The 26,306-nt window shown below is 44.4% G+C and overlaps 1 protein-coding gene across 1 annotated transcript in view; it reads right to left on the bottom strand.

Moving 5' to 3' along the window:
• Positions 1-26,306, bottom strand: part of LOC121549674 (piezo-type mechanosensitive ion channel component 2-like) — a 54,662-nt gene that overhangs the window by 14,517 nt on the left and 13,839 nt on the right. The window contains exons 10-28 of the mRNA XM_045210314.1: positions 25,844-26,103; positions 23,058-23,218; positions 22,330-22,506; positions 21,705-21,827; positions 21,118-21,318; positions 20,431-20,635; positions 20,114-20,215; positions 19,789-19,954; positions 18,059-18,302; positions 15,969-16,065; positions 15,533-15,698; positions 15,304-15,393; positions 12,758-12,876; positions 9,747-9,827; positions 6,264-6,367; positions 4,755-4,884; positions 3,450-3,515; positions 3,037-3,203; positions 2,481-2,674 (exon numbers count right to left, since the gene is read on the bottom strand). Of these exons, the coding sequence (XP_045066249.1) occupies positions 2,481-2,674; positions 3,037-3,203; positions 3,450-3,515; positions 4,755-4,884; positions 6,264-6,367; positions 9,747-9,827; positions 12,758-12,876; positions 15,304-15,393; positions 15,533-15,698; positions 15,969-16,065; positions 18,059-18,302; positions 19,789-19,954; positions 20,114-20,215; positions 20,431-20,635; positions 21,118-21,318; positions 21,705-21,827; positions 22,330-22,506; positions 23,058-23,218; positions 25,844-26,103 (2,853 nt within the window). The remainder of the gene's footprint in view (positions 1-2,480; positions 2,675-3,036; positions 3,204-3,449; positions 3,516-4,754; positions 4,885-6,263; positions 6,368-9,746; positions 9,828-12,757; positions 12,877-15,303; positions 15,394-15,532; positions 15,699-15,968; positions 16,066-18,058; positions 18,303-19,788; positions 19,955-20,113; positions 20,216-20,430; positions 20,636-21,117; positions 21,319-21,704; positions 21,828-22,329; positions 22,507-23,057; positions 23,219-25,843; positions 26,104-26,306) is intronic.

Raw genomic sequence — 26,306 nt, 5'->3', positions numbered from 1 at the left:
GGGGACCAGAAGTCCACACAAGAATAGTAAACAAACAGAAATTTGACCAACTGGGGACATTTTGTTAGTCCCCACGAGGTCAAATGCTATTTCTAGGGGGTTTAGGGTTAAGGTTAGAATCAGTGTTAGGGTTATAATTACATTAAGGGTTAGGGTTAGGAGCTAGGGGTAGTTTTAGGGTTAGGGTTAGGGTTAAGGTTAGGTTTTTGGGTTAGGGTTAAGGTTAGGTTTTTGGGTTAAGGTTAGGGTTAGGGTTAAGGTTAGGGTTAGGGTAAGAGTATGGGTTAGGGTTAGGTTTAGGTTAAGGTTTAGGGAAAATAGGATTTTTAATGGGACTGAATTGTGTGTCCCCACAAGGTTAGCTGTACAAGACTGTGTGTGTGTGTGTGTGTGTGTGTGTGTGTGTGTGTGTGTGTTTTTACCTTTATTTAACTAGGCAAATCAATTAAGAACAAATTATTATTTACAATGACGGCCTACCTGTGTGAGTGTGTGTATGAGTGTGTGTAAGTGTGTGGGTGTGTGTGTGAGTGTGTGTATGAGTGTGTGTGTGAGTGTGTGTGTGAATGTGTGTGTGAGTGTGTGTGTGAGTGTGTGTATGAGTGTGTGTGTATGAGTGTGTGTATGAGTGTGTGTGTGTGTGTGTGTGTGTGTGTGTGTGTGTGTGTGTGTGTGTGTGTGTGTGTGTGTGTGTGTGTGTGTGTGTGTGTGTGTGTCTGCGCCAGGCCAGAGTCTAGGCAGAGAACAGAATGCCTGTGGGTAATAGTGCTCTCAGGACAGAACAGAGCAGAACAGAACAGAGCAGAACAGAGCAGAATAGAGCAGAACAGAGCAGAACAGAACAGAGCAGAACAGAACAGAACAGAGCAGAGCGGAACGGAGCAGAACAGAGCAGAGCAGAACAGAACAGAGCAGAAAATAACAGAGCAGAACAGAGCAGAACAGAACGGAACAGAACAGAGCAGAACAGAGCAGAAAATAACAGAGCAGAACAGAGCAGAACAGAACGGAGCAGAACGGAGCAGAATGGAGCAGAACAGAGCAGAACAGAGCAGAACAGCACAGAGCAGAACAGAACAGAACAGAACAGAGCAGAGCGGAACGGAACGGAACGGAGCAGAACAGAACAGAGCAGAACAGAACAGAGCAGAAAATAACAGAGCAGAACAGAGCAGAACAGAACGGAGCAGAACGGAGCAGAATGGAGCAGAACAGAGCAGAACAGAGCAGAACAGCACAGAGCAGAACAGAGCAGAACAGAGCAGAACAGCACAGAACAGAGCAGAACAGAGCAGAACAGAGCAGAACGGAGCAGAAAGGAGCAGAACAGAACAAAGCAGAACAGAACAGAACAGAACAGAACAGAGCAGAACAGAACAAAGCAGAACAGAACAGAACAGAACAGAGCAGAACAGAACAGAGCAGAACGGAGCAGAACAGAGCAGAACAGAACAGAGCAGAAAGGAGCAGAACAGAACGGAGCAGAACAGAGCAGAACAGAACGGAGCAGAACAGAGCAGAACAGAACAGAGCAGAACGGAGCAGAACAGAGCAGAACAGAACAGAGCAGAAAGGAGCAGAACAGAACGGAGCAGAACAGAGCAGAGCAGAACGGAGCAGAACAGAACAGAGCAGAACGGAACAGAACAGAGCAGAACAGAACAGAACAGAGCAGAACAGAACAAAGCAGAAAGGAGCAGAACAGAACAGAGCTATGCGGTTTCATGCTGCCAGGCTGGTTTAAAACCCTTTACAAACCCAGGAGCCTGGCACTCCTCAGTCTCAAATAAATAACAGAATACCACTAAAATAGACAACCGTGTGGAACAACAAGAAGCACAGAAATACAGAAAGCTAAGTCATGTCAAAACAACCCTACAACATAACCGCTGAATATTGAATAATTATACTGTCAAACGGTTATGTAACGTAAGTGTTTATCGTGTAATGGTAGCCGTGCTGAGATGGGATAACTTGAGCAATACTTGGCTCGATTCACCAGGCGTGGGTTTTATTACACACAGATGGAATGCAAATCAAGTTCCAATCTGATCTCTGAAAGAGTGCTACTGTCATCTGCACAGCATGACATCTTTCAAAAACAGCCAATATCATTTTGGATTATTTTATTTCGTTTCCCTTGACGTTTTGAGTATTATAACTGCAAGGTACTAAAGTAGCGTGTGCTTACTACAATATCCTTGGAGTATCAAGAAGCAGCTAAACAGCCTTCTCTTCTATAATAATAATAATAACTATAAATGCCATTTAGCAGACGATTTTATTCAAAGCACTTACAGTCATGCGTGACTCCTCTTACCTATCACCAGGATATTATACATTATAATTTTTCATATTAAAAAGTATTTCCTCTTTATGAGAAGAGGTGGCTCAATCTCATCACTTCTTTAGAGGAATAATAATTGTATAATAAAAAGTGATAACTGTAACAAAAAGTATATTTTCCTCCATTCTCTTACCTGGACAGGCTATCGTGAGACACCATAGAGTCTTGGCTCTTCAGACAGGCACAGCTCTGCCTCTCAGCCTTGTGAGGGATGCAGTCCTGGCACGTCTCCTCCTCGGTTATCTCCAGGCCCGACTCAATGGACGTCGCCTTGCACATCTGCTTGCGGTAGTACACGTGGATGCTCTCCCGGGAAGGCTTGTTCCCCTGGAATGTTACGACCAAGAATGCCTGTTAGAATGGTTTGGTCCTAGTCCCACTTCATTTTATTAAATAGGATGTAATAACAATGTAATAACATTGGGAATAGGTAATTCCAATGATATTACTATGCTATTGGTAGAAATAGATAATACCAATGCTATTACTATGGTTTTACTACAGTATGGCATGGTAAGTAATTATGCAACTAAATGGTTTTGTTGCTAGGCAGATATACTTTCACAAAGCTGGATCCCCATTCTCATCCGTCATTGGACGATTCACCTGGAGTATCAGGTAGTACACCTTGTAATACGATCACAAAATACATGTTTTAAAGACTCTAAATCCCCTGGCCATGACATTACCTTTTTGACCTCGTGTGTGAGCATGCAGCGCTCGATGCGCAGCACGGTGGAGATGTCCAGGTGTTCCTGACACATGGAGTTGATCCAGGCTGTGACGCTGTCCAACATGGCCAGGAACAACACCCAGGAGAACTTGACGATGTTGAAGACTCGCTTCAGGACGTTGTCTGGGAACAGGGAGGAAGACAACACGTTGTCTTTTAACAGCCAAGTCCACATCAGTCTTTATTCATTGAGACTTATAACTGTAACTTCCTTGATGCAGAGGGCCATGTGGGTTGGGTTGGGGTTTGAATCAGGGGGTCGAGGAACCCAACCTACTAGGAAGTAAACTAAAATTAAATTTCCAATTCCACGTCCTGAAATGGACTTTAAATGAAATAGACCCCAACCCTGGTTTGAACTGCACCTACCTGGTCCATCTGTTTTCTTCTCCTCTCTGTTCTCCTGGTCCTCCTCTTCGATAACAACATGAACTGCTGGATGGAAAATATATTGAAAATGGAATGAGTCAATGGAATCATACAAAATTATAAAATGCTATGAAGATACAAAACTGTAACGCAAAAGTACCCTTCCAAACAATGACATCCCATTGTTTGAAAGGGTACTTTTTGTTGTTGCAGAACAAGTTGCCCACTAGGCACAGTTGTCAATTCAACGTTTATTCCACGTTGGTTCCGTGTCATTTCATTGAAATGACATGGAAACAACGTTGATTCAACCAGTGTGTGCCCAGTGGGTGTTCTCTATCTACATAGCCATTCCAAGACATTGTTGTCCTCTCCCAGACCTCATGTAAAACTATTTGGCTGAACTGAGAGACCATACTGTATTCCAACCAGGTCCACAGTCAGTCCAGCCGTCATATGGGATGAATTGACCATGTCTAATCCAACATGGCGTCATATACTTCAGACCAAGGAATGCCTTGGCCCTGCATGTAGCTGTAGCTGGGCTGTGGGGAGGAGGGAGGGAGGGAGGAGGGGGGAGGAGGGGGGACTTGGCGGGATTGTGGACTAGACACAGCATGGCTCCCAATAGGGCTGCAACAAATTGTTAAGTAGGCGCTCTTGAACAAAAAAAGGGCACAACATACCCATTCATGACTAGTCTAGGGCCTATACCACACCATCACGGAGGCTGAGAGAAAACCTGATGAGGTGAAACATACTGTAACACAACAAGTGCAGCGTGGACGGATGGCAGTGAGACGAGGGTAAACATTGGGAGGTGGGGGCCCGTTTACCAGAAGAACTGCTAGCATATTAAATCTCCTACAATGGGTGGGAATTGTCTGGTTTAGCCAAACTGAATGCTGCAATCACCATTGTTTCACATTTACACAGTGCTCAGTCTGGTTACACCAGGTTATTTACACAGTGTTCAGTCGGGTTACACCAGGCTATTTACACAGTGCTCAGTCTGGTTACACCAGGTTATTTACACAGTGCTCAGTCTGGTTACACCAGGTTATTTACATAGTGTTCAGTCGGGTTACACCAGGCTATTTACACAGTGTTCAGTCAGGTTACACCAGGCTATTTACACAGTGTTCAGTCGGGTTACACCAGGCTATTTACACAGTGTTCAGTCGGGTTACACCAGGCTATTTACACAGTGTTCAGTCAGGTTACACCAGAAATGGAGGCGACTGAAAAGCTATTATTTTCATCTGCTTTGGATGAGAACTTGGGTCCTCCTGCTGCACTTCATACCTTCCCTCAGGTCCTCTTTCCTTGGCTTGCTGCTGCTCCCTTCAGTGTATTTCTTCCAGAAGCTGCGTTTCTCCTTGCTGTGCTCCTTCATGGCCGTCTTGGAGTCGGTCATCCAGGCGTGGTACACAAACTGTAGGGATAGGACGGTAACAAACTGGTGGACTAGTGATCAAACACAAAGCATGTTTGGCTGTTTAATTGGGACATTTACCGCACCTTTAAGATATTTGATTTTAGCGAGTCAGGTTCATGTTGACAGACTTGCCATTGGTGTGCAAGTGTTTTATCGAAAGTCTAGCAATGTGGCTCAAATTTAGTTCACGCACTCAAAACCGAAGAGTTGAGTTGAGTGTGGGAAATGTGTTAGAATTAGGCAGCCAAAGACAATATACCCTAGTCAACCAACCAGTAAGTCACAGGTAAAAGCAAAAGCCATTGACAAAGTACACGATACAGAGGCGACCAGTTTCAGGGGGTGTTTTGATCCAGTGAAATGGGATGTGTTTATGTAAATGGAACAAAAAAGGGATTTACAATGGAAAAAGCGCCCCTCAAGATAAACACAACCCACCATTCCTAGTTTGAGACCAGGGTTGGGGTAGATTCCATTTCAGTTCAGTACATTTCAGTTTACTTCCTGAAATTGACCCAACTGAAATGTTATTGATCCCAACACTGTTTAAGACACAGACCAAACTCCACAGAGAATTACCCTGGAAGAAAAGCCACCCACCACCACACATGCACATCTCTCTCCCAAAGCACACACAGGGAGGAGATCCACTCTAGAAACAGAAGAGCAACACAGTTCACTGAATTTCCACTGCATGCATCATCAGCGGCCGCCATTTTGTCATGACACGGGCTGTGGTATTTGAACAGAACTTTATTGACATCGTGGTCATGTTTTGGAGTGAGAGGGGAAAATGCATATAACGTAGTGAGAAAGTGGCTTGGACTGGAGTGGTCAACGGGGAGAGCATACACACAGCATACAAAAGTGAAATGCAAAGATAGAGACCTAGTAGTGAGAGTACGTTGGCTGCCCTCATTATATACTGCAGAGCAGTTTTGGGCAGCTTAATGATAGACTTTGGTAAAGCCAGCAAGGCAGAGGCAAACTTTCGGATTGCTCTCTATAAAGGGAGGACAAAGCAGGGGTGAGAGTTAGAAGAACATAACATTTGTCCGAAATAAAGGCCAAACAAACAGGACTCACGACAAAGGATGTTAGCAGTTAGTACATGGTTAAGAAGAGAGAAAACTGTTAAGTGCGGAGAGAATTAAACAACATTTGGGAATTAGACTTGTTACTCGTCTGTGATAAGAACAATCACACATTAGAAATCGGTTCTAACAGAAATAGAAGCAAGCAGTCCCGTTTAAATAATTGATAAAGAAAAAAAAATGTCACATAAAAAACAATTAAACTGCTGTTGCTGGACAAAAATGGATATTCTCACATTGCAGGACAGTGGTAAAGGGATTACCTCCTGCGTTGGAGAGTACCTGAAATGCAGACTTCTTGGGCTGCTCTTCCACCTCTTTATCCTCCTCCTCCTCCTCTTCTTCACTGTCCGTCTCAAACAGGTAATAGTTACCACTTCTCACCACTGAGAGAGGAGTGAAAGACAAGGTTAAAGGTTACCCACTTACACTAGTCCACTTGTGTATTACACTGTACCAGAGTATGTGAGCGGAGCGGAGTGTGGAGCGGAGCGGAGCGGAGCGGAGCGGAGTGTGGAGCGTTCCCAATTTGGCTGGAGGGCGGAGCGAGATTCCCAAAGGCTGGAGCGTCGGCCTTCTAGCCCACATGTCCGGCCCAGCATGCATTTGTAGGCTACTTGTGTGCTGCTATAGCCCCTTGCTTTAGCTACTGTCATGGAGTTCACTAAATATTTGAATAAAGAAACTGATAAAACAGACAGGTGCAAAATCAATGTGACTTACAAAGATGAGGACCAAGAGCAAGAGAGGGAGTGTGATGATGTAGTGTCCACAACTAAAGAATCATTGTGGAATCTGAAAAGACACATATCCTGAAAGCATGATGGTGTACTTACTATGTGCACATGCTAACAGAAAGTAATGAGGTGGGTAGATAACTAAGTGTGTCATTGTAGCAAAGTATTTATAAACTAAAATCTGATCTCTTAAAAATGTCCTTAATTTCTGTTCTATTATCTATACTATAGGCCATAATTGATTTTGGCTCAATAGGCCTGGCATATTCCCACTTTCAAGGAGCTTTCCCTTTATGCTTTCAAGGAGCTTTCCCAAATACTTATTTCCCTCATTAAAATGCAAATCAATTTATAACATTTTTGACATGCGTTTTTCTGGATTTTGTTGTTGTTATTCTGTCTCTCACTATTCAAATAAACCTACCATTAAAATTATAGACTGATCATTTCTTTGTCAGTGGGCAAACGTACAAAATCAGCAGGGGATCAAATACTTTTTTCCCTCACTGTATATGCGCAATTTATAGACTATAATGACTTAATACAACAAAATGTTGTTTAAATGCTAAATGCTTTATGTCCCTACCAGCCTAGTGTCACACTTGCAAATGCTTCACAATGTATTTATTTGTAGCCTTGAAATAATAGAAATAAAATAGCCTAAATAATTCATTTTAGTTCCTTCTTAGGCTCCTGACCTATTTAGAGTGTTTATATGCTGTTTAATACGACATGTAGCCTATTTGAAATTATGAGCGCTTCATACATTCACCTTTTCATGTTTATTAAAATACTATTAATTCAAATCATATGGTTTGGTTTCAAAACTTCAAAACCAAATGGTAGGTCCAGGTAGTTACAAAAATACAGTCGTGGTCAAAAGTTTTGAGAATGACACAAATACTAATTTTCACAAAGTCTGCTGCCTCAGTTTTGATGATGGCAATTTGCATATACTCCATAATGTCATGAAGAGTGATCAGATGAATTGCAATTAATTGCAAAGTCCCTCTTTGCCATGAAAATGAACTTAATACCAAAAAAACATTTCCACTGCATTTCAGCCCTGGCACAAAAGGACCAGCTGCCATCATGTCAGTGATTCTCTCGTTAACACAGGTGAGAGTGTTGACGAGGACAAGGCTGGAGATCACTCTGTCATGCTGATTGAGTTAGAATAACAGACTGGAAGCTTTAAAAGGAGGGTGGTGCTTGAAATCATTGTTCTTCCTCTGTTAACCATGGTTACCTGCAAGGAAACACGTGCCGTCATCATTGCTTTGCACAAAAAGGGCTTCACAGGCAAGGATATTGCTGCTAGTAAGATTGCACCTAAATCAACCATTTATCGGATCATCAAGAACTTCAAGGAGAGAGGTTCAATTGTTGTGAAGAAGGCGTCAGGGTGCCCAAGAAAGTCCAGCAAGCGCCAGGACCGTCTCCTAAAGTTGATTCAGCTGCGGGATTGGGGTACCACCAGTGCAGAGCTTGCTCAGGAATGGCAGCAGGCAGGTGTGAGTGCATCTGCACGCACAGTGAGGCGAAGACTGTTGGAGGATGACATGGTGTCAAGAAGGGCAGCAAAGAAGCCACTTCTCTCCAGGAAAAACATCAGGGACAGACTGATATTCTGCAAAAGGGACAGGGATTGGACTGCTGAGGACTGGGGTAAAGTTATTTTCTCTGATGAATCCCCTTTCCGATTGTTTGGGGCATCCATCCGGAAAACACCTCGTCTGGAGAAGACAAGGTGAGCGCTACCATCAGTCCACAAATCATGCCAACAGTAAAGCATCCTGAGACCATTCATGTGTGGGGTTGCTTCTCAGCCAAGGGAGTGGGCTCACTCACAATTTTGCCTAAGAACACAGCCATGAATAAAGAATGGTACCAACACATCCTCCGAGAGCAACTTCTCCCAACCATCCAAGAACAGTTTGGTGACGACCAAGGCCTTTTCCAGCATGATGGAGCACCTTCCCCTAAGGTAAAAGTGATAACTAAGTGGCTCGGGGAACAAAACATCGACATTTTGGGTCCATGGCCAGGAAACTCCCCAGACCTTAATCCCATTGAGAACTTGTGGTCGATCCTCAAGAGGCGGGTGGACAAACAAAAACCCACAAATTCGGACAAACTCCAAGCATTGATTATGCAAGAATGGGCTGCCATCAGTCAGGATGTGGCCCAGAAGTTAATTGACAGCATGCCAGGGCGGATTGCAGAGGTCTTGAAAAAGAAGGGTCAACACTGCAAATATTGACTCTTTGCATAAACTTAATGTAATTGTCAATAAAAGCCTTTGACACTTATGGAATGATTGTAATTATACTTCAGTATACCATAATAACATCTGACAAAAATATCTCATAACACTGAAGCAGCGAACTTTGTGAAGACAAATATTTGTGTCATTCTCAAAACTTTTGACCACGACTGTAGATGGGTGTTGGTTAAATTGTGATTTTAATTAATGGAGCAATATTCGGAGCGGCAGTTTTTTTTTCCTGTGAGCGCGTAGCGGATTTTAGCGGAGCGGTATGAAAAGGATGTGCAGCACTGGAGCGTTCACCACTCCATGAGTGATGAACGGGAATCAGCGATGAACGGGAATGAGCGATGAACAGGATTTCCGCTCAACACCGCTCACTTACTCTGCACCACTGGCAGCTTGGGGCACCTTAAATGGGGTGGAAGGGCTCATAGTAATGGCTGGAATGGAATAAATTGAATGCTATTTAAACATCAAGCACATGGTTTCTTTGTGTTTGATACCATTCCATTCACTTCATTCCAGTCATTTTATGAGCCGTCCTCCCCTCACCAGCCTCCTGTGGTACATACATTTATTCATGTAATGACAAACTCAAATAAGATATGGTATTCATCTTGAGTGTCAAAAAAACAAATTAATGTCTAACTTGTTTACATGTACAGTAACGACAGCCACATGCAATACACACTATCTGTGGAATATTAAAAGCTGAATTGCTTCAAATATCACATAGAAAGGTTGAAGGTCACTCACTGGATGCATGGTCAACCCACGGTCTCCACCACCGCTTCTTTTTCTTCTCCCTGATCCTCTCTTTGTCTGCCTTTTCTTTATCTGAAAAAACAACTATTTCTGTAGCTTACAATTACTTGATCAAATCAAATCAAATTGTATTTGTCAAAATGCTTACTTACAAGCCCTTAACCAACAATAAAGTTCATGAAATAGAGTTAAGAAAATATTTACTAAATAAACTAAAGTCAAAAATAAAATTATTGATAATATTAATAAAAACTATTAATAATAATTAAATAAAAAGTAACACAATAAAATAACAATAAAAAGGCTATATACAGGGGGTACCGGTACCGAGTCAATGTGCGGGGGTACAGGTTAGTCGAGGTAATTTGTACATGTACAGTTGAAGTCGGAAGTTTACATGCACTTAGGTTGGAGTCATTAAAACTAGTTTTTCAACCACTCCACAAATTTCTTGTTAACAAACTATAGTTTTGGCAAGTCGGTTAGGACATCTACTTTGTGCATGACACAAGTAATTTTTCTAACAATTGTTTACAGACAGATTATTTCACTTATAATTCACTGTATCACAATTCCAATGGGTCAGAAGTTTACATACACTAAGTTGACTGTGCCTTTAAACAGCTTGGAAAATTCCAAAAAATTATGTCATGGCTTTAGAAGCTTCTGATAGGCTAATTGACATCATTTGAGTCAATTGGAGGTGTACCTGTGGATGTATTTCAAGGCCTACCTTCAAACTCAGTGCCTCTTTGCTTGACATCATGGGAAAATCAAAAGAAATCAGCCAAGACCTCAGAAAAAAAAAAAACTGTAGACCTCCACAAGTCTGGTACATCCTTGGGAGCAATTTCCAAACGCCTGAAGGTACCATGTTCATCTGTACAAACAATAGCACGCAAGTATAAACACCATGGGACCACGCAGCCGTCATACCGCTCAGGAAGGAGACGCGTTCTGTCTCCTAGAGATGAATGTACTTTGGTGCGAAAAGTGCAAATCAATCCCAGAACAACAGCAAAGGACCTTGTGAAGATGCTGGAGGAAACAGGTACAAAAGTATCTATGTCCACAGTAAAACGAGGCCTATATCGACATAACCTGAAAGGCCGCTCAGCAAGGAAGAAGCCACTGCTCAAAAACTGCCATAAAAAAGCCAGAATACGGTTTGCAACTGCACATGGGGACAAAGATCGTACTTTTTGGAGAAATGTCCTCTGGTCTGATGAAACAAAAATAGAACTGTTTGGCCATAATGACCATCGTTATGTTTGGAGGAAAAAGGGGAAGGCTTGCAAGCCGAAGAACACCATCCCAACCGTGAAGCACGGGGGTGGCAGCATCATGCTGTGGGGGTGCTTTGCTGCAGGAGGGACTGGTGCACTTCACAAAATAGATGGCATCATGAGGAAGGAAAATTATGTGGACATATTGAAGCAACATCTCAAGACATCAGTCACGAAGTTAAAGCTTGGTCACAAATTGGTCTTCCAAATGGACAATGACCCAAAGCATACTTCCAAAGTTGTGGCAAAATGGCTTAAGGACAACAAAGTCAAGGTATTGGAGTGGCCATCACAAAACCCTGACCTCAATCCTATAGAAAATGTGGGGGCAGAACTGAAAAAGCATGTGCGAGCAAGGACAAACCTGACTCAGTTGCACCAGCTCTGTCAGGAGGAATGGGCCAAAGTTCACCCAACTTATTGTGGGAAGTTTGTGGAAGGCTACCCGAAATGTTTGACCCAAGTTAAACAATTTAAAGGCAATGCTACCAAATACTAATTGAGTGTATGTAAAGTTATGACCCACTGGGAATGTGATGAAAGAAATAAAAGCTGAAATAAATTATTCTCTCTACTATTATTCTGACATTTCACATTCTTAAAATAAAGTGGTGATCCTAACTGACCTAAGACAGGGAATTTTTACTAGGATTAAATGTCAGGAATTGTGAAATACTGAGTTTAAATGTATTTTGCTAAGGTGTATGTATACTTCCGACTTCAACTGTAGGTAGGCGTAAAGTGACTATGCATAGATAATAAACAGCGAGTAACAGCTGGGAGGGGGGGTCAATGTAAATAGTCCGGGTGGCCATTTGATTAAATGTTCAGCAGTCTTATGGCTTGGGAGTAGAAGCTGTTAAGGAGCCTTTTGGACCTAGACTTGATGCTCCGGTACCGCCTGCCGTGCGGTAGCAGAGAGAACAGTCTATGACTTGGGTAACTGGAGTCTTAGACAATTTTTAGGGCCTTCCTCTGACACCGCCTAGTATATAGGTCCTGGATGGCAGGAAGCTTGGCCCCAGTGATGTAATGGGCCATACTACCCTCTATAGCGCCTTACGGTCAGATGCCAAGCAGTTGCCATACCAGGCGGTGATGCAACCGGTCAGGATGCTCTCGATGGTGCAGCTATATAACTTTTTGGAGGATCTGGGGACCCATGCCAAAACTTTTCAGTCTCCTGAGGGGGGAAAAGTGTTGTCGTGCCCTCTTCACGACTGTCTTGGTGTGTTTGGACCATGATAGTTTGTTGGTGATGTGGACACCAAAGGAACGTGAAACTCTCGACCCGCTCCACTACAGCCCTATCGATGTTAATGGTGGCCTGTCCGGCCCTCCTTTTCCTGTAGTCCACGATCAGCTCCTTTCTCTTGCTGACATTGAGGGAGAGGTTGTTGTCCTGGCACCACACTGCCAGGTCTCTGACCTCCTCCCTATAGGCTGTCTCATCGTTGTCGGTGATCAGGCCCACCACTGTTGTGTCGTCAGCAAACATAATGATGGTGTTGGAGTTGTGCTTGGCCATGCAGTTGTGGGTGAACAGGGAGTACATGATGGTTTGAATGGACAGTGTATATTATGTAATTGTTGTGATATGTCAAACAGACTTATCGTTAAATCAGCAAAACTTTATAGGCCTACATGGGTTGGCAGGACACACAATATCATTCAATCAATCATGGCTTTTAGTTCCTCAAGGCCCAGAAGCCCCACCTTCATCCTCCTCGTCCTCGGTGAAGCCGTGGCCTGCGTCTCCGCTCTCCTGCGCTAAGCTCAAAATCCTCTCCTTCCCCCTCTTGAACTTCTGCTGCCGACTCTTGATGCGGTCCATTCTGATTGGACACAGAGATAGAAACAACCACTAATGACCAATAGGCTCTGACCACTGTGTATAATTGACAATGAATTTGTACTTTGGGCTTGCGGTGAAATCTCCTCCACGCAAGGCGTGGGTGGGGCAGTAATAGGGGCTAGTGTCTGGCTTGGAGTTGGTGTGTGGATGTGTTCAGACTGGTATCCGGTAGAGAGAGAGAGAGAGAGAGAGAGAGAGAGAGAGAGAGAGAGAGAGAGAGAGAGAGAGAGAGAGAGAGAGAGAGAGAGAGAGAGAGAGAGAGAGAGAGAGAGAGAGAGAGAGAGAGAGAGAGGAGAGAGAGAGAGAGAGAGAGAGAGAGAGAGAGAGAGAGAGAGAGAGAGAGAGACAGAGAGATGAGAGAGAGAGAGAGAGAGAGAGAGAGAGAAAGAGAGAGAGAGAGAATGAGAGAGAGAGAGAGAGAGAGAGAGAGAGAGAGAGAGAGAGAGACAGAGAGAGAGAGTGAGAGACAGAGAGAGTGAGAGAAGAGAGAGAGAGAGACACAGAGAGACAGAGAGAGTGAGAGAGAGACAGATAGAGAGAGAGACAGAGACAGTGACAGATAGAGAGAGAGAGAGAGAGAGAGAGAGAGAGAGAGAGAGAGAGAGAGAGAGAGAGAGAGAGAGAGAGAGAGAGAGAGAGTGAGAGAGAGAGAGAGCACAGAGAGACAGAGAGAGTAGAGAGAGAGAGAGACAGAGAGAGAGAGAGAGAGAGAGAGAGAGAGAGAGAGAGAGAGAGAGAGAGAGAGAGAGAGAGAGAGAGAGAGAGAGAGAGAGAGTACAATGTACTGAGCAAATGTCAAATTGTCTTTTTACCAAATTACCCTACGACAGACCACGTACTCACCCTGCACACCCTAATTGACAAACAAACAAAACAAAACAAAGGAAAGTCTTCTCATGCTTTGTTGATTTCAAAAAAGCTTTTGACTCAATTTGGCATCAGGGTCTGCTATACAAATTGATGGAAAGTGGGGTTGGGGGAAAAACATACGACATTATGAAATCCATGAACACAAACAACAAATGTGCGGTTAAAATTGGCAAAAAACACACACATTTCTTCCACAGGGCCGTGGGGTGATACAGGGATACAGTTTAAGCCCCAACCTCTTCAACATATATATCAACGAATTGGCGAGGGCACTAGAACAGTCTGCAGCACCCGGCCTCACCCTACTAGAATCTGAAGTCAAATGTCTACTGTTTGCTGATGATCTGGTGCTTCTGTCACCAACCAAGGAGGGCCTACAGCAGCACCTAGATCTTCTGCAAGGATTCTGTCAGACCTGGGCCCTGACTAAATCTCAGTAAGACAAAAATAATGGTGTTCCAAAAAAGGTCCAGTTGCCAGGACCACAAATACAAATTCCATCTAGACACCTTTGTCCTAGAGCACACATAAAACTATACATACCTCGGCCTAAACATCAGCGCCACAGGTAACTTCCACAAAGCTGTGAACGATCTGAGAGACAAGGCAAGAAGGGCCTTCTATGCCATCAAAGGGAACATAACATTTGACATACCAATTACGTAAAATACTTGAATCAGTTATAGAACGAGAGAGAGACAGACAGAGAGACCGATAGAGAGAGAGAGAAACAGAGAGAGAGAGACCAATAGAGAGAGAGACAGATAGAGAGAGATAGAGAGAGAGACAGAGAGACAGATAGAGAGATAGACAGAGAGAGAGGGAGAGAGAGAGAGAGAGAGAGAGAGGGGGGAGAGAGAGAGACAGAGACAGAGATAGAGAGAAAGACACAGAGATAGAGAAGAGAGCGAGAGAGAGAGAGAGAGAGAGAGAGAGAGAGAGAGAGAGAGAGAGAAACACCAAGACCTACAGAGAGAGAGGGGTGCTGACTGATTCTCTTGTTCTCCTATGTGTCCCACTAACACACTGCTGCCCTGCAGCTCCAGACATAAAAACTAAGGTACATCAACACAGTGTAGGAGGACAAGCATCATAAATCACAGTCAGGCTACACTGCTACAAGGAAGCACTGTCCAAGTGAAGTTGAATGGTGTCTTTAATCAGACCTGAATGTAGTAATGACTGGAATATCCTGGAATTAGGGTTAATTTGAGAGTACATACATGGTAACATCTGGGAGGCTTCTCTTTTCAGTGAGAGCTAATAAAATCACCACTGTTATGACAGAGTTTACGTCATATACTGTCTGTCTAATGTGTTGGGATATGAGTTGGGGTATGCAAAAAATGCATATAATACACACTTGTACATGTGTAAAATAGGACAAATATAAGCGCCCAGCTAATTATTATTATTATATTAAATCTCTGTGTATCTCATAGATGTGTAATGAGTGTATAATATATGTGTGTGTATGGCATTTATGTGTTATACAATATGTGTATATTATATGTCTGTAGAAAATACATGTTCTCACTGTCTCTTCAGCAAGTCCATGGACTTCTTCTCCACTTCGATCCTGGCTTTGACAGCTTTCACTATGGTCGCCTGGAATAGCTCAGCCCCTCTAACACAACATACACACAATACATTTAATATAAATTGACAAATAAATTGAATACACAGTAAAGTTTCATTTTCCAATGTGGATGGTCATTGTGAAAGTAAAGGTAAACCAAACTAAACCAAACGACAGTAAAGTTTACCTGGAGGCGAGGATCTGTGAGGAGCGAATGTCGGCGACCACGTGCAGGAAGTAGTAGCTCATGAATACGCGTCGCTGTAGCAACAGGAAGGCAAAACAGATGCTGTCCCAGATGATGCCTGCCTCGTCGCTAGGCAACTCACACTGCTTGTTGGCCTGTTGCTCAGCTGCAAGGATTTCAAAAACATAATCATAAAATATTTGTTCATTCTTTACATTTGGAAGAAAGTGAAATACAACTTTTCTCCTCAACCCCAAATATACTGTACAGCCCCCACTAATTTCAGATGGAGCTATCATCAAGCATTTCCCCAAATTAAACTGAACAATGCTTGGCAAATCCTTTTAAGCGAGTGTACATTTGCTGTCACATATCAAAACAGAGAAGGTGCGTTTCTAAAGGCATTCTGCTTTACAGTGGTAGTACGGTCACTTACGCTTAGAATAGCCCTTTATAGTGCAGGCCAGGCTGAAGAGCTGGATGAGCCAACAGTGATTGGTGACCAGGGACTTTATGTATCCACAGGCTAGTATCTGAAGACCGAGAGCATAAACCACAGTCAGCTAAAACATGACACCACTATATCTACTGTAGACTGTTGCTGCAGAATTTAAAAATAACATATTATATTGTATCTCTATGGCTGCTGCAGACCCCTTGTTTCAGCAGTATTCGCTCATTTTGTCATTTTAAATAACTGACTGAATTTCTATCTATCTACAGTGGGGGAAAAAAGTATTTAGTCAGCCACCAATTGTGCAAGTTCTCCCACTTAAAAAGATGAGAGAGGCCTGTAATTTTCATCATAGGTACACGTCAACTATGACAGACAAAATGAGGAAAAAAAATCCAGAAAATCACATTGTAGGATTTTTTATGAATTTATTTGCAAATTATGGTGGAAAATAAGTATTTGGTCAATAACAAAAGTTTCTCAATACTTTGTTATATACCCTTTGTTGGCAATGACACAGGTCAAACGTTTTCTGTAAGTCTTCACAAGGTTTTCACACACTGTTGCTGGTATTTTGGCCCATGCAGATCTCCTCTAGAGCAGTGATGTTTTGGGGCTGTCGTTGGGCAACACAGACTTTCAACTCCCTCCAAAGATTTTCTATGGGGTTGAGATCTGGAGACTGGCTAGGCCACTCCAGGACCTTGAAATGCTTCTTACGAAGCCACTCCTTCGTTGCCCGGGCGGTGTGTTTGGGATCATTGTCATGCTGAAAGACCCAGCCACGTTTCATCTTCAATGCCCTTGCTGATGGAAGGAGGTTTTCACTCAAAATCTCACGATACATGGCCCCATTCATTCTTTCCTTTACACGGATCAGTCGTCCTGGTCCCTTTGCAGAAAAAACAGCCCCAAAGCATGATGCTTCCACCCCCCATGCTTCACAGTAGGTATGGTGTTCTTTGGATGCAACTCAGCATTCTTTGTCCTCCAAACACGACGAGTTGAGTTTTCACCAAAAAGTTATATTTTGGTTTCATCTGACCATATGACATTCTCCCAATCCTCTTCTGGATCATCCAAATGCACTCTAGCAAACTTCAGACGGGCCTGGATATGTACTGGCTTAAGCAGGGGGACACGTCTGGCACTGCAGGATTTGAGTCCCTGGCGGCGTAGTGTGTTACTGATGGTAGGCTTTGTTACTTTGGTCCCAGCTCTCTGCAGGTCATTCACTAGGTCCCCCCGTGTGGTTCTGGGATTTTTGCTCACCGTTCTTGTGATCATTTTGACCCCACAGGGTGAGATCTTGCATGGAGCCCCAGATCGAGGGAGATTATCAGTGGTCTTGTATGTCTTCCATTTCCTAATAATTGCTCCCACAGTTGATTTCTTCAAACCAAGCTGCTTACCTATTGCAGATTCAGTCTTCCCAGCCTGGTGCAGGTCTACAATTTTGTTTCTGGTGTCCTTTGACAGCTCTTTGGTCTTGGCCATAGTGGAGTTTGGAGTGTGACTGTTTGAGGTTGTGGACAGGTGTCTTTTATACTGATAACAAGTTCAAACAGGTGCCATTAATACAGGTAACGAGTGGAGGACAGAGGAGCCTCTTAAAGAAGAAGTTACAGGTCTGTGAGAGCCAGAAATCTTGCTTGTTTGCAGGTGACCAAATACTTATTTTCCACCATAATTTGCAAATAAATTCATAAAAAATCATACAATGTGATTTTCTGGATTTTTTTCTCTCAATTCGTCTGTCATAGTTGACGTGTACCTACGATGAAAATTACAGGCCTCTCTCATCTTTTTAAGTGGGAGAACTTGCACAATTGGTGGCTGACTAAAGACTTTTTTCCCCCACTGTATGTCTCCCACCTATCACTGAATCCAATGTCTTACTACAACCTTTGGTGCCAAGAAGACCCCCCAACTAATCACATATTCAATGAATCCAATGTCTTACTACAACCTTTGGTGCCAAGATGGCCCCCTACTAATCTCAAATTCAGTTTGCCGAATTCTGACTGTACCCAGTATTCAACAACACCGTACCCAGTGTCATCGACACTTACCGAGAGGATGTTCTTCATGGTGATCACAAACACGTTGTAGGCGATCAGGAAGTCCCAGTAGTGCAGGATGCTTTTGATTGGCTTGAGCAGCAGGTCGCCCCCGAAGAGCAGGAAGTAGAAGCAGGCCACCAGGTAGCCCATACAGAAGATGGAGATGCGCGTTGTGCCCGTTATGAAGATGATGGTGAGCACGAACCAGAACATGTAGCTGAACATGATCACCTTCAGCATGTCCAGGTAGGATCTGGGGGAGGGAAATTCATTAGTAGCCCTTTCCTGCAGTCAAATGACCTAGTGGCATCCTGGGTGGAATGTTATTAATATTTCTCACATTTTCATAATTCATTTTTTTTAAACCCACCCGAAAATCTGGTGTTCTATGTCAAGCAGTTTTGTTATATTTCAGTCTTATAATATTGGAATGCAAACTCAAAATGTAATACATTTCAACTCTATTTCTCTATATCTGTGTCTTCTTTTTTGTAAGCCCATAACCATGTGTGTGAGGTGTATACTTTTGTTTCAAAGTAGATTTGTTTGAGACTACCAAGAAACTACCCTGATTTAGCCCACTGCAGTAAAAGGTTAAAGGCAAATAGAAAAAATGTAATTCGACAACAGAATCCATTGTTTGGATTCTGTTGTCGAATTTGAGCTCAGGTTTTAAACCTGAGTATGTTGAGAGCATGCCGTTGCCATATACAGTAGCAAAGCTAACGTTCAACAACAAAAGTATTCTGTAATAATACACGCTTTCTGATATCCATACAGATATGAGCCCAAGTGATGAGCAGAGCTACGTTATGTACTTTAGGATTCTACAAGACAATATTTTAATTCATTCAATATTTATATTTTGTTGACTTCACTGACACATCATCACCACTATCATCCTCATCACAACCTCACATTGTTTTTACAGGCAGATGTACAGTATGTATGTGAACTGGAGGAGCAGTGGTGTCATCGAGGCTTCGGAGCACATTGACAGATGGGTCTGGGGGGGGGGACGTTTCAGATACAACCTTGTGCTGACGGGTTCAAAGGGTCGGCTGTCATGGCGTTAAAGGCCACTAGTGTCAGAACGGTTCTCCTTGTTTCAGGAAGACTATTGAGTTACAGGAACATGGAAAACTATGTTTGAGTCACTCACAGGGCACGGTTGAAGGCTAGGATGGAGTGATTGTTTTAATATCGCAGAGTTATCTGATACCAGGAAAGAGCTGCGAGAGCAGAGGGAAAACCCAGGTGTTTGACAATGTGTTATCTGTGCTCCACTTCGAGACGGGCTATCAGATCGCTCACTTAACTTACCTCACGTCAAAACAATTGGATAGTTACACGAGGAGGAACCCAAAGAAAGTGTCTAAAGTGACTCTTTAATAAGCACTTTGGATAGAGACATAGAGACATAGAGAGAGAGTGGAATGATTTGACCTAAATGTCATGTAGTGGAGGTAGTTTGCCAAATGACTCTTGACTGATGACTAACCTTGCCTAAGATCAAACGACTCACATTTGCTCTCTGAGAAAACATAGGGGATTTAGCACATTGGGCTAACTTGTTCTCAAGTATCAGGTTTCGAAACCTGATCAGGCACAGCCTGTGCACCAGACCTGGGCCTGGCTGGTACTGTGTAGCATACAGGCTTTAGCTCGTAAGGCTAACTCATTCTCAAGTCACTGGTTTGAATCCCGGGTCAGACACAGCCTGTGAACCAGCCCACTACCTGCAGTGTATGAAGTCTGGGACGGGGTTGTGCTGACTGAAGGAAGCGGCGTCCAGGTCTCTGCAGATCTCCACGTTGTCCCCGGCCAGGTGGCACACGGCTGTCTCATTCTCCTCCTCAAACACCTGTCTCTGCAGCGAGGCACACAGCAGCAGCATGAAGTCATCTACAGGAGACGGGAGAGGAGGAGGAGGAGGAAGAGGAGGAGGAAGAGAAGGAGAAAACGGGAGGATGAAGAGGTGTTGTCACAAACACACTACTTTCAAGACAACCCAGTCCCAGTCCCAATCCTAATGGCAAATGCTCAGTCAATGGTTGTACTCACAGAGCAGGAACATGGGGTTGGGTTTGGTGTGGAAGTCAGGGAAGTACAGCCACTTGATGACGTTGGAGTCTGTGGAGGACGAGGGGAACCTCCATCGGTAGTCTGGGAAGAGGAGTTTAGTAAGTTTTCTCCTTCATAGACGCTATTGACTCATGACACATGCAACATCTCTGATGTATAATGTATAAAACATTATTATTACACAGTGATGAGATGATGACCTGTGTCTGTGAAAAATTTGCACTGAAATACCAAGGGGTGACATGTAGACAAAACAAAATGGCTGCAGCAGGGGAGCCTCGGATTGGTCCACCCACCTTTGCAGGCGGCCGGGGGGATGCCAATGCAGACAAAGTACTGGAAGGTGAGCATGCAGGCCAGGAAGCAGCAGTACTTCGGCCAGGTGTCAGCGATTGCCTTCCGCTGCCGCCGGTAGATGACCACGATCAGGCCGAAAGCGTGGAGCATGGCGTAGAAGTCCATCCTCTGGCCAATCACGTTCACCGCCAACAGGAAGCATGTCTGACGATAGTGATGATAATGTTTAGGTAAGTTTAGTCTCAAGAGACTTTATATTGGGTTTACAGATGTAGGATCTTAGTTTGTGCCAGTTTGCTACAGCAAGAAAATAATCCTGTAGCAATAGTAAATGTGAATTATTATGTTGATTATAATTAATGGACATTTTTGTTGGGGTTGATACATTTTTCATAAGGGAAAATCAAGTCGGAAACGTCAAAGTGGAAATTTCTAACTTCAGAAGCCTTTTTGAAGCCTTTTTAAACCTCAATACACTACAAGTTTTACATTTCCATGTTCGGAAGTAGGAGTTATGGCTCAGTCGTAATTCCATACAATGTAGGCGACTCAACAATTACTTTGACGTTCATGAAAGGTATTTAAAAACAGAGATATTCTGGTAAATATTCCAACTATCACACAAGTAAAAAACATAATAAGAGGGTTTTTGCGTATTCGAACTCAACAGTGACATGACATCATACCTCCAGGCCGAACTTGTAGAAGAAGTAGTTGATGAAGTACTTGGCACAGTTGAGGATGCTGTCGTCGAGGTGTTGTCGGGTGACGTCGTGGAAGATGGTTCTGGTGACGGGCGTGGTGAGATTGTTCTTCATGCGGTACAGGTCCTGGTGGCGGTATATGGTAACCTCGAACGCCAGCAGGGCCAGCATCAACAGGTTGTTCTGGAAGGAGATGGAGATAGGACAGATAAATGGGTCAGGGTTCAAATGACAGTGTATATGTTAATGATTTAAACATTGGCACCACCATAAACAACATTGGTCCAACCATAGAAATCCTATTAAATTACTAATTTCAAAATGTCTAACTCCTAATTCTATGAGTCCAACCAACTGTTTTCAGGCCATCCCCAAGAGTTAAGTGTAATTTGAGCACTACAAAGGGCTGTTAGGAAGATGATACTGGTGTATAATATAACACGGTTACAGTAGTTTTAGTTATATGTGAGGGAGACAGGCTGCATATGTGCCCATATGTGCATACACTGTGTGTGTGTGTGTGTGTGTGTAGTCAGGTTCCCAGTGCAGCGTCTCTCTCCTCCACTCACCCTCAGGTTCTCCAGTAGCGGGGAGAACTTGCGGAGGCCCACCCAGTTGGCAGGGTCCACAGGGGCGCTGTAGAGCAGGGAGTGGGCCATCTCACTCCTCTGGGCATCCGTGTAGTTCAGAGGCTACAGACGAGAGGAAAGGAGTGTCGTTAACATTGTGAACCAGTACAGTCTATCACAACACAGAAGAGGAGTATATAATGCCTGTATTAGGACCAACTGACCCCCTAGAGGAGACACTCAAAGAGGAGAGACATAGAAAGAGAAAAATAACAGGAACATAGATGATAGAAAATACACACAAACACCCCTGGGCCACCACCTCAACACTCCCTGGGCCACCACCTCAACACTCCCTGGGCCACTACCTCAACACTCCCTGGGCCACCACCTCAACACTCCCTGGGCCACCACCTCAACACTCCCTGGGCCACCACCTCAACACTCCCTGGGCCACCACCTCAACACTCCCTGGGCCACCACCTCAACACTCCCTGGGCCACTACCTCAACACTCCCTGGGCCACCACCTCAACACTCCCTGGGCCACTACCTCAACACTCCCTGGGCCACCACCTCAACACTCCCTGGGCCACTACCTCAACACTCCCTGGGCCACTACCCACCATGGAGCAGTTCTTAGAGTACGTAGAGGGGTTTATAGAGGTGAGTTGGTAGAGCATCTTGCAGACGATGATGACGCAGGTCCAGACGGTACAGACGCTGGAGGCCAGGGGCCTGAACTGACTGAAGGGCAGGGCGAACGCCCAACTCACCAGGAACACATAGTTGAACAGAGACACCTGGAGAACACAGGACAAAAGAGACACCTTCACTTCCTGGACGTAGAGTATGTGGTCTAACAGTTCAACGCATCCATCCATTCTTAGAAAAAAAGGTACAATCTAGAACCTAAAAGGGTTCTTTGGCTGTCCCCATAGGAGAACCCTTTGAAGAACCCTTTTTGGTTCCAGGTAGAACGCTTTTGAGCTCCATGTAGAACCACAGAGGGTTCTCCATGAAACACAAAATAGTTCTACCTGGAACCAAAAAGGGTTCTACCTGGAACCAAAAATGGTCTCCTATGGGGACAGCGGAAGAACCCTTTTGGAACCCTTTTTTCTGCATGTATAATTGCTTTTGGAAGCCTATTTTGATGGAGGAGGATAGTTGTCAGTTAAAATGTAAATACCATTTAGATAGCACGTGAACAGTGATGAGACCCTGTGCACATGCAATCCACTACCAATCCATTCTCAAGTTTAGCGATTGCGGGAATCAATGTTGGAATCTCATGCATGCAAGTATTCTCCTTGCAATCTTGATGAGATGGTGGCTGAATAGGTGGGCTCACCTCTTTGACTGAGACCCAGATGATGTAGGATGAGACGATCTTGATGATGTGGAGCTCCAGCAGCCACCAGATGGTCCGCTGCAGCTGCTGGAAGTACTGCAGAAACTTGAGGAAGAGCACCGTGAGGCGGTCCACCACCAGATACCACTTACTCCTCAGGTCTGGGGAAGAGAGGGAGAGGAGAGGGGGAAGAGGTGGGGGGAGAGACAGAGAGAGAGACCGTGAGATAGAGAGAGAGAGAGAGAGAGAGAGAGAGAGAGAGAGAGAGAGAGAGAGAGAGAGAGAGAGAGAGAGAGAGAGAGAGAGTGAGACCGTGAGAGAGAGAGAGAGAGCGAGTGAGACCGTGAGAGAGAGAGAGAGAGAGAGAGAGAGAGAGCACTTCATGTTAATGAGTGGAAATGGAAACACTCTTTGTTCTCCCGAGTGGCGCAGTGGTCTAAGGCACTGCATCGCAGTGCTAGCTGTGCCACTAGAGATCCTGGTTTGAATCCAGGCTCTGTCGTAGCCGGCCGCGACCGGGAGACCCATGGGGCGGCGCACAGTTGTCCAGGGTAGGGGAGGGAATGGCCGGCAGGGATGTAGCTCAGTTGGTAGAGCATTTCCCACGGGGGGCCAGTATAATAAATAAATATGTATGCACTCACTAACTGTAAGTCGCTCTGGATAAGAGCGTCAGCTAAATGACTAAAATGTAAATGTAAAAAATAGCTAACCTGAGAAGCAACCTTGGACAATAAACCTTGGAGAAAACACTCACTAGCCTACAGTGCACAGACACGGACCCCAAGTGCAGAGCTGAGACAGACTACCACTAGAGGGCGCTGTTCCATTTGAATAGTGATGGTTGGGGGACAACATCGACAGATCACTCAGCTCTCGTCATTCAGTATAGTTTGTCATCTGACATGATGCTTTTGGGATTATTTAAGATACTCTTTGAAGAGGTAAGGTTTCAGATGTTTTCGAAAGATGGACAGGGACTCTGCTGTCCTAGCTTCAAGGGGAAGCTGGTTCCACCATTGGGGTGCCAGGACAGAGAAGAGCTTGGACTGGGCAGAGCGGGAGCTGCCCTCCCATAGGGGTGCGAGGGTCAAGAGACCAGAGGTGGCAGAACGGAGTGCTCAGGTTGTGGTGTAGGGTTTGAGCATAGCCTGAAGATAGGGAGGGGCAGTTCCTCTTGCTGCTCCGTAGGTAAGCACCATGGTCTTGTAGTGGATGCAAGCTTCGACTGGAAGCCAGAGGAGTGAACTGAGGAGCGGGGTGACATGGGAGAACTTGGGAAGGTTGAACACCAGGCGGTCTGCTGTGTTCTGGATAAGCTGCAGGGGTTTGATGGCACAAGTGGGGAGCCCAGCCAACAGTGAGTTGCAGCAGTCCAAACGGGGGATGACAAGTGCCTGGATTAGGATCTGCGCCGCTTCCTGTGTGAGGTAGGGTTGTACTCATAACAGAATGAGACAGAGAGATAGATCACGTGGACACCTCTTCCTCTGACAAACACTGTGTTGTGTCTCTTTCTCTGTCAGACACTGTGTTGTGTCTCTTTCTCTGTCAGACACTGTGTTGTGTCTCTTCCTCTGTCAGACACTGTGTTGTGTCTCTTCCTCTGTCAGACACTGTGTTGTGTCTCTTCCTCTGTCAGACACTGTGCTGTGTCTCTTCCACGTGTGATTTACTCCCCTTGTCTATGTGTGACTGGGCTGAGGGGATTTCAGAACATTCTGGGCACGGCGGCACGCACAGCACACACAGCACACAGCACACACACACACACACACACACACACACACACACACACACACACACACACACACACACACACACACACACACACACACACAGAGCACACACAGCACACACAGAGCACACACACACACACACACACATCTTTTATTATTTATTGTTGTTGTTGCATTGTCAAGTAGGAACCTGCAAGTAAGCATTTCATTGGACGATGTTTACCATGCGTATCCCGTACATACGACTAATGAAATGAAAAGTTGAAACACCTTTAACATATTCAAACTCATTCTTACATCAGCAGGAAACAGATGTTGAACAGCCCGAGCATTGTTCTGTCAAGACACTGAGGCAGCGTCAGTGTTCAGACGCACACAAGCACACACGCAAACACACAGAAATCCCCTCAGCCCACATACGGTCAAACAGAGGAACGACTGTGGAGACAGTGTGTTGAGCAGCCTGTAGTCAGCATCAAACGAACACACCATTCACTGGGAAAAGATTACTAGAGAACTGGATCGCATGCAGCATAACTACTGTATTGGACTTCAACGAAATCCATCAAACTAACTGTAGCTAGCAGCGTTGCCTTGAACTAGTGCATAAAGGACAGTGTAACAACCATGAGAACCTATGAGAAAATACCTCTGAGAAAGAGGTGTCTCCAAAGAGGTGTGTCCAGGGTACCATAATAGAATGATTCATACTAGAGGAGCATGGCCATGGCTTCCAAGCCTGTTACCTCATCCAACAAGTCTAGACACTGTCTTCCTCTCTCTCTGTGTCTGATTCCCTATCACTCCAATAAAGCCCTAGTGTAGTGTGATATGTCACAATCACGTCAAATCAATTATTTTATTATACTCCACCAAATAACATTTTAAAAAATCCAGATGACGGCTTCTATATTAGATTCATCGACTTTTATTGGCTGAAATATGATGAATGAAGGTGCTTGCAAACCCACTAACATTTTGTGTTTTTCATCAAATGTTAATTTGTTTTCCCTGTGCATGTGTGTGTCAGGCTCTCTATCTAGGTACCTGACATCTCGTCGACCGGGGACTCCGCCTTGCTGCAGTGCTCCAGGGGTTCTTCATACCTCTTATCCTCCTCCTCTTCCTCCTCCTCATAACTTCTCTTCTTCTCCTCCTCCTCCTCCTCCTCCTTCCCATCTTCCTCTTCCAGCTGAGCCTTCTCCCCAGCCTGCGGCTTCTCCCCAGGCTCCTCATCTTTGTTGGTCACAGTGAGGGTCGGTTTGATCAGAGAGATGTCTGCTAGACTGCCATCTAGGTGCACCAGCCTGGGAGTGGAGATAGAAATAGAATGACTAGAACGGATAAAGCTCCTAATAGTTGTCCCTCTAGATAAAGCTCCTAATAGTTGTCCCTCTAGATAAAGCTCCTAATAGTTGTCCCTCTAGATAAAGCTCCTAATAGTTGTCCCTCTAGATAAAGCTCCTAATAGTTGTCCCTCTAGATAAAGCTCCTAATAGTTGTCCCTCTA

Source organism: Coregonus clupeaformis, chromosome 34, assembly GCF_020615455.1.
Source record: "Coregonus clupeaformis isolate EN_2021a chromosome 34, ASM2061545v1, whole genome shotgun sequence".
Lineage (NCBI taxonomy): Eukaryota > Metazoa > Chordata > Actinopteri > Salmoniformes > Salmonidae > Coregonus > Coregonus clupeaformis.
The sequence above is the reverse complement of the archived record's forward strand: the minus strand, read 5'-3'. Positions and strand labels throughout refer to the sequence as shown.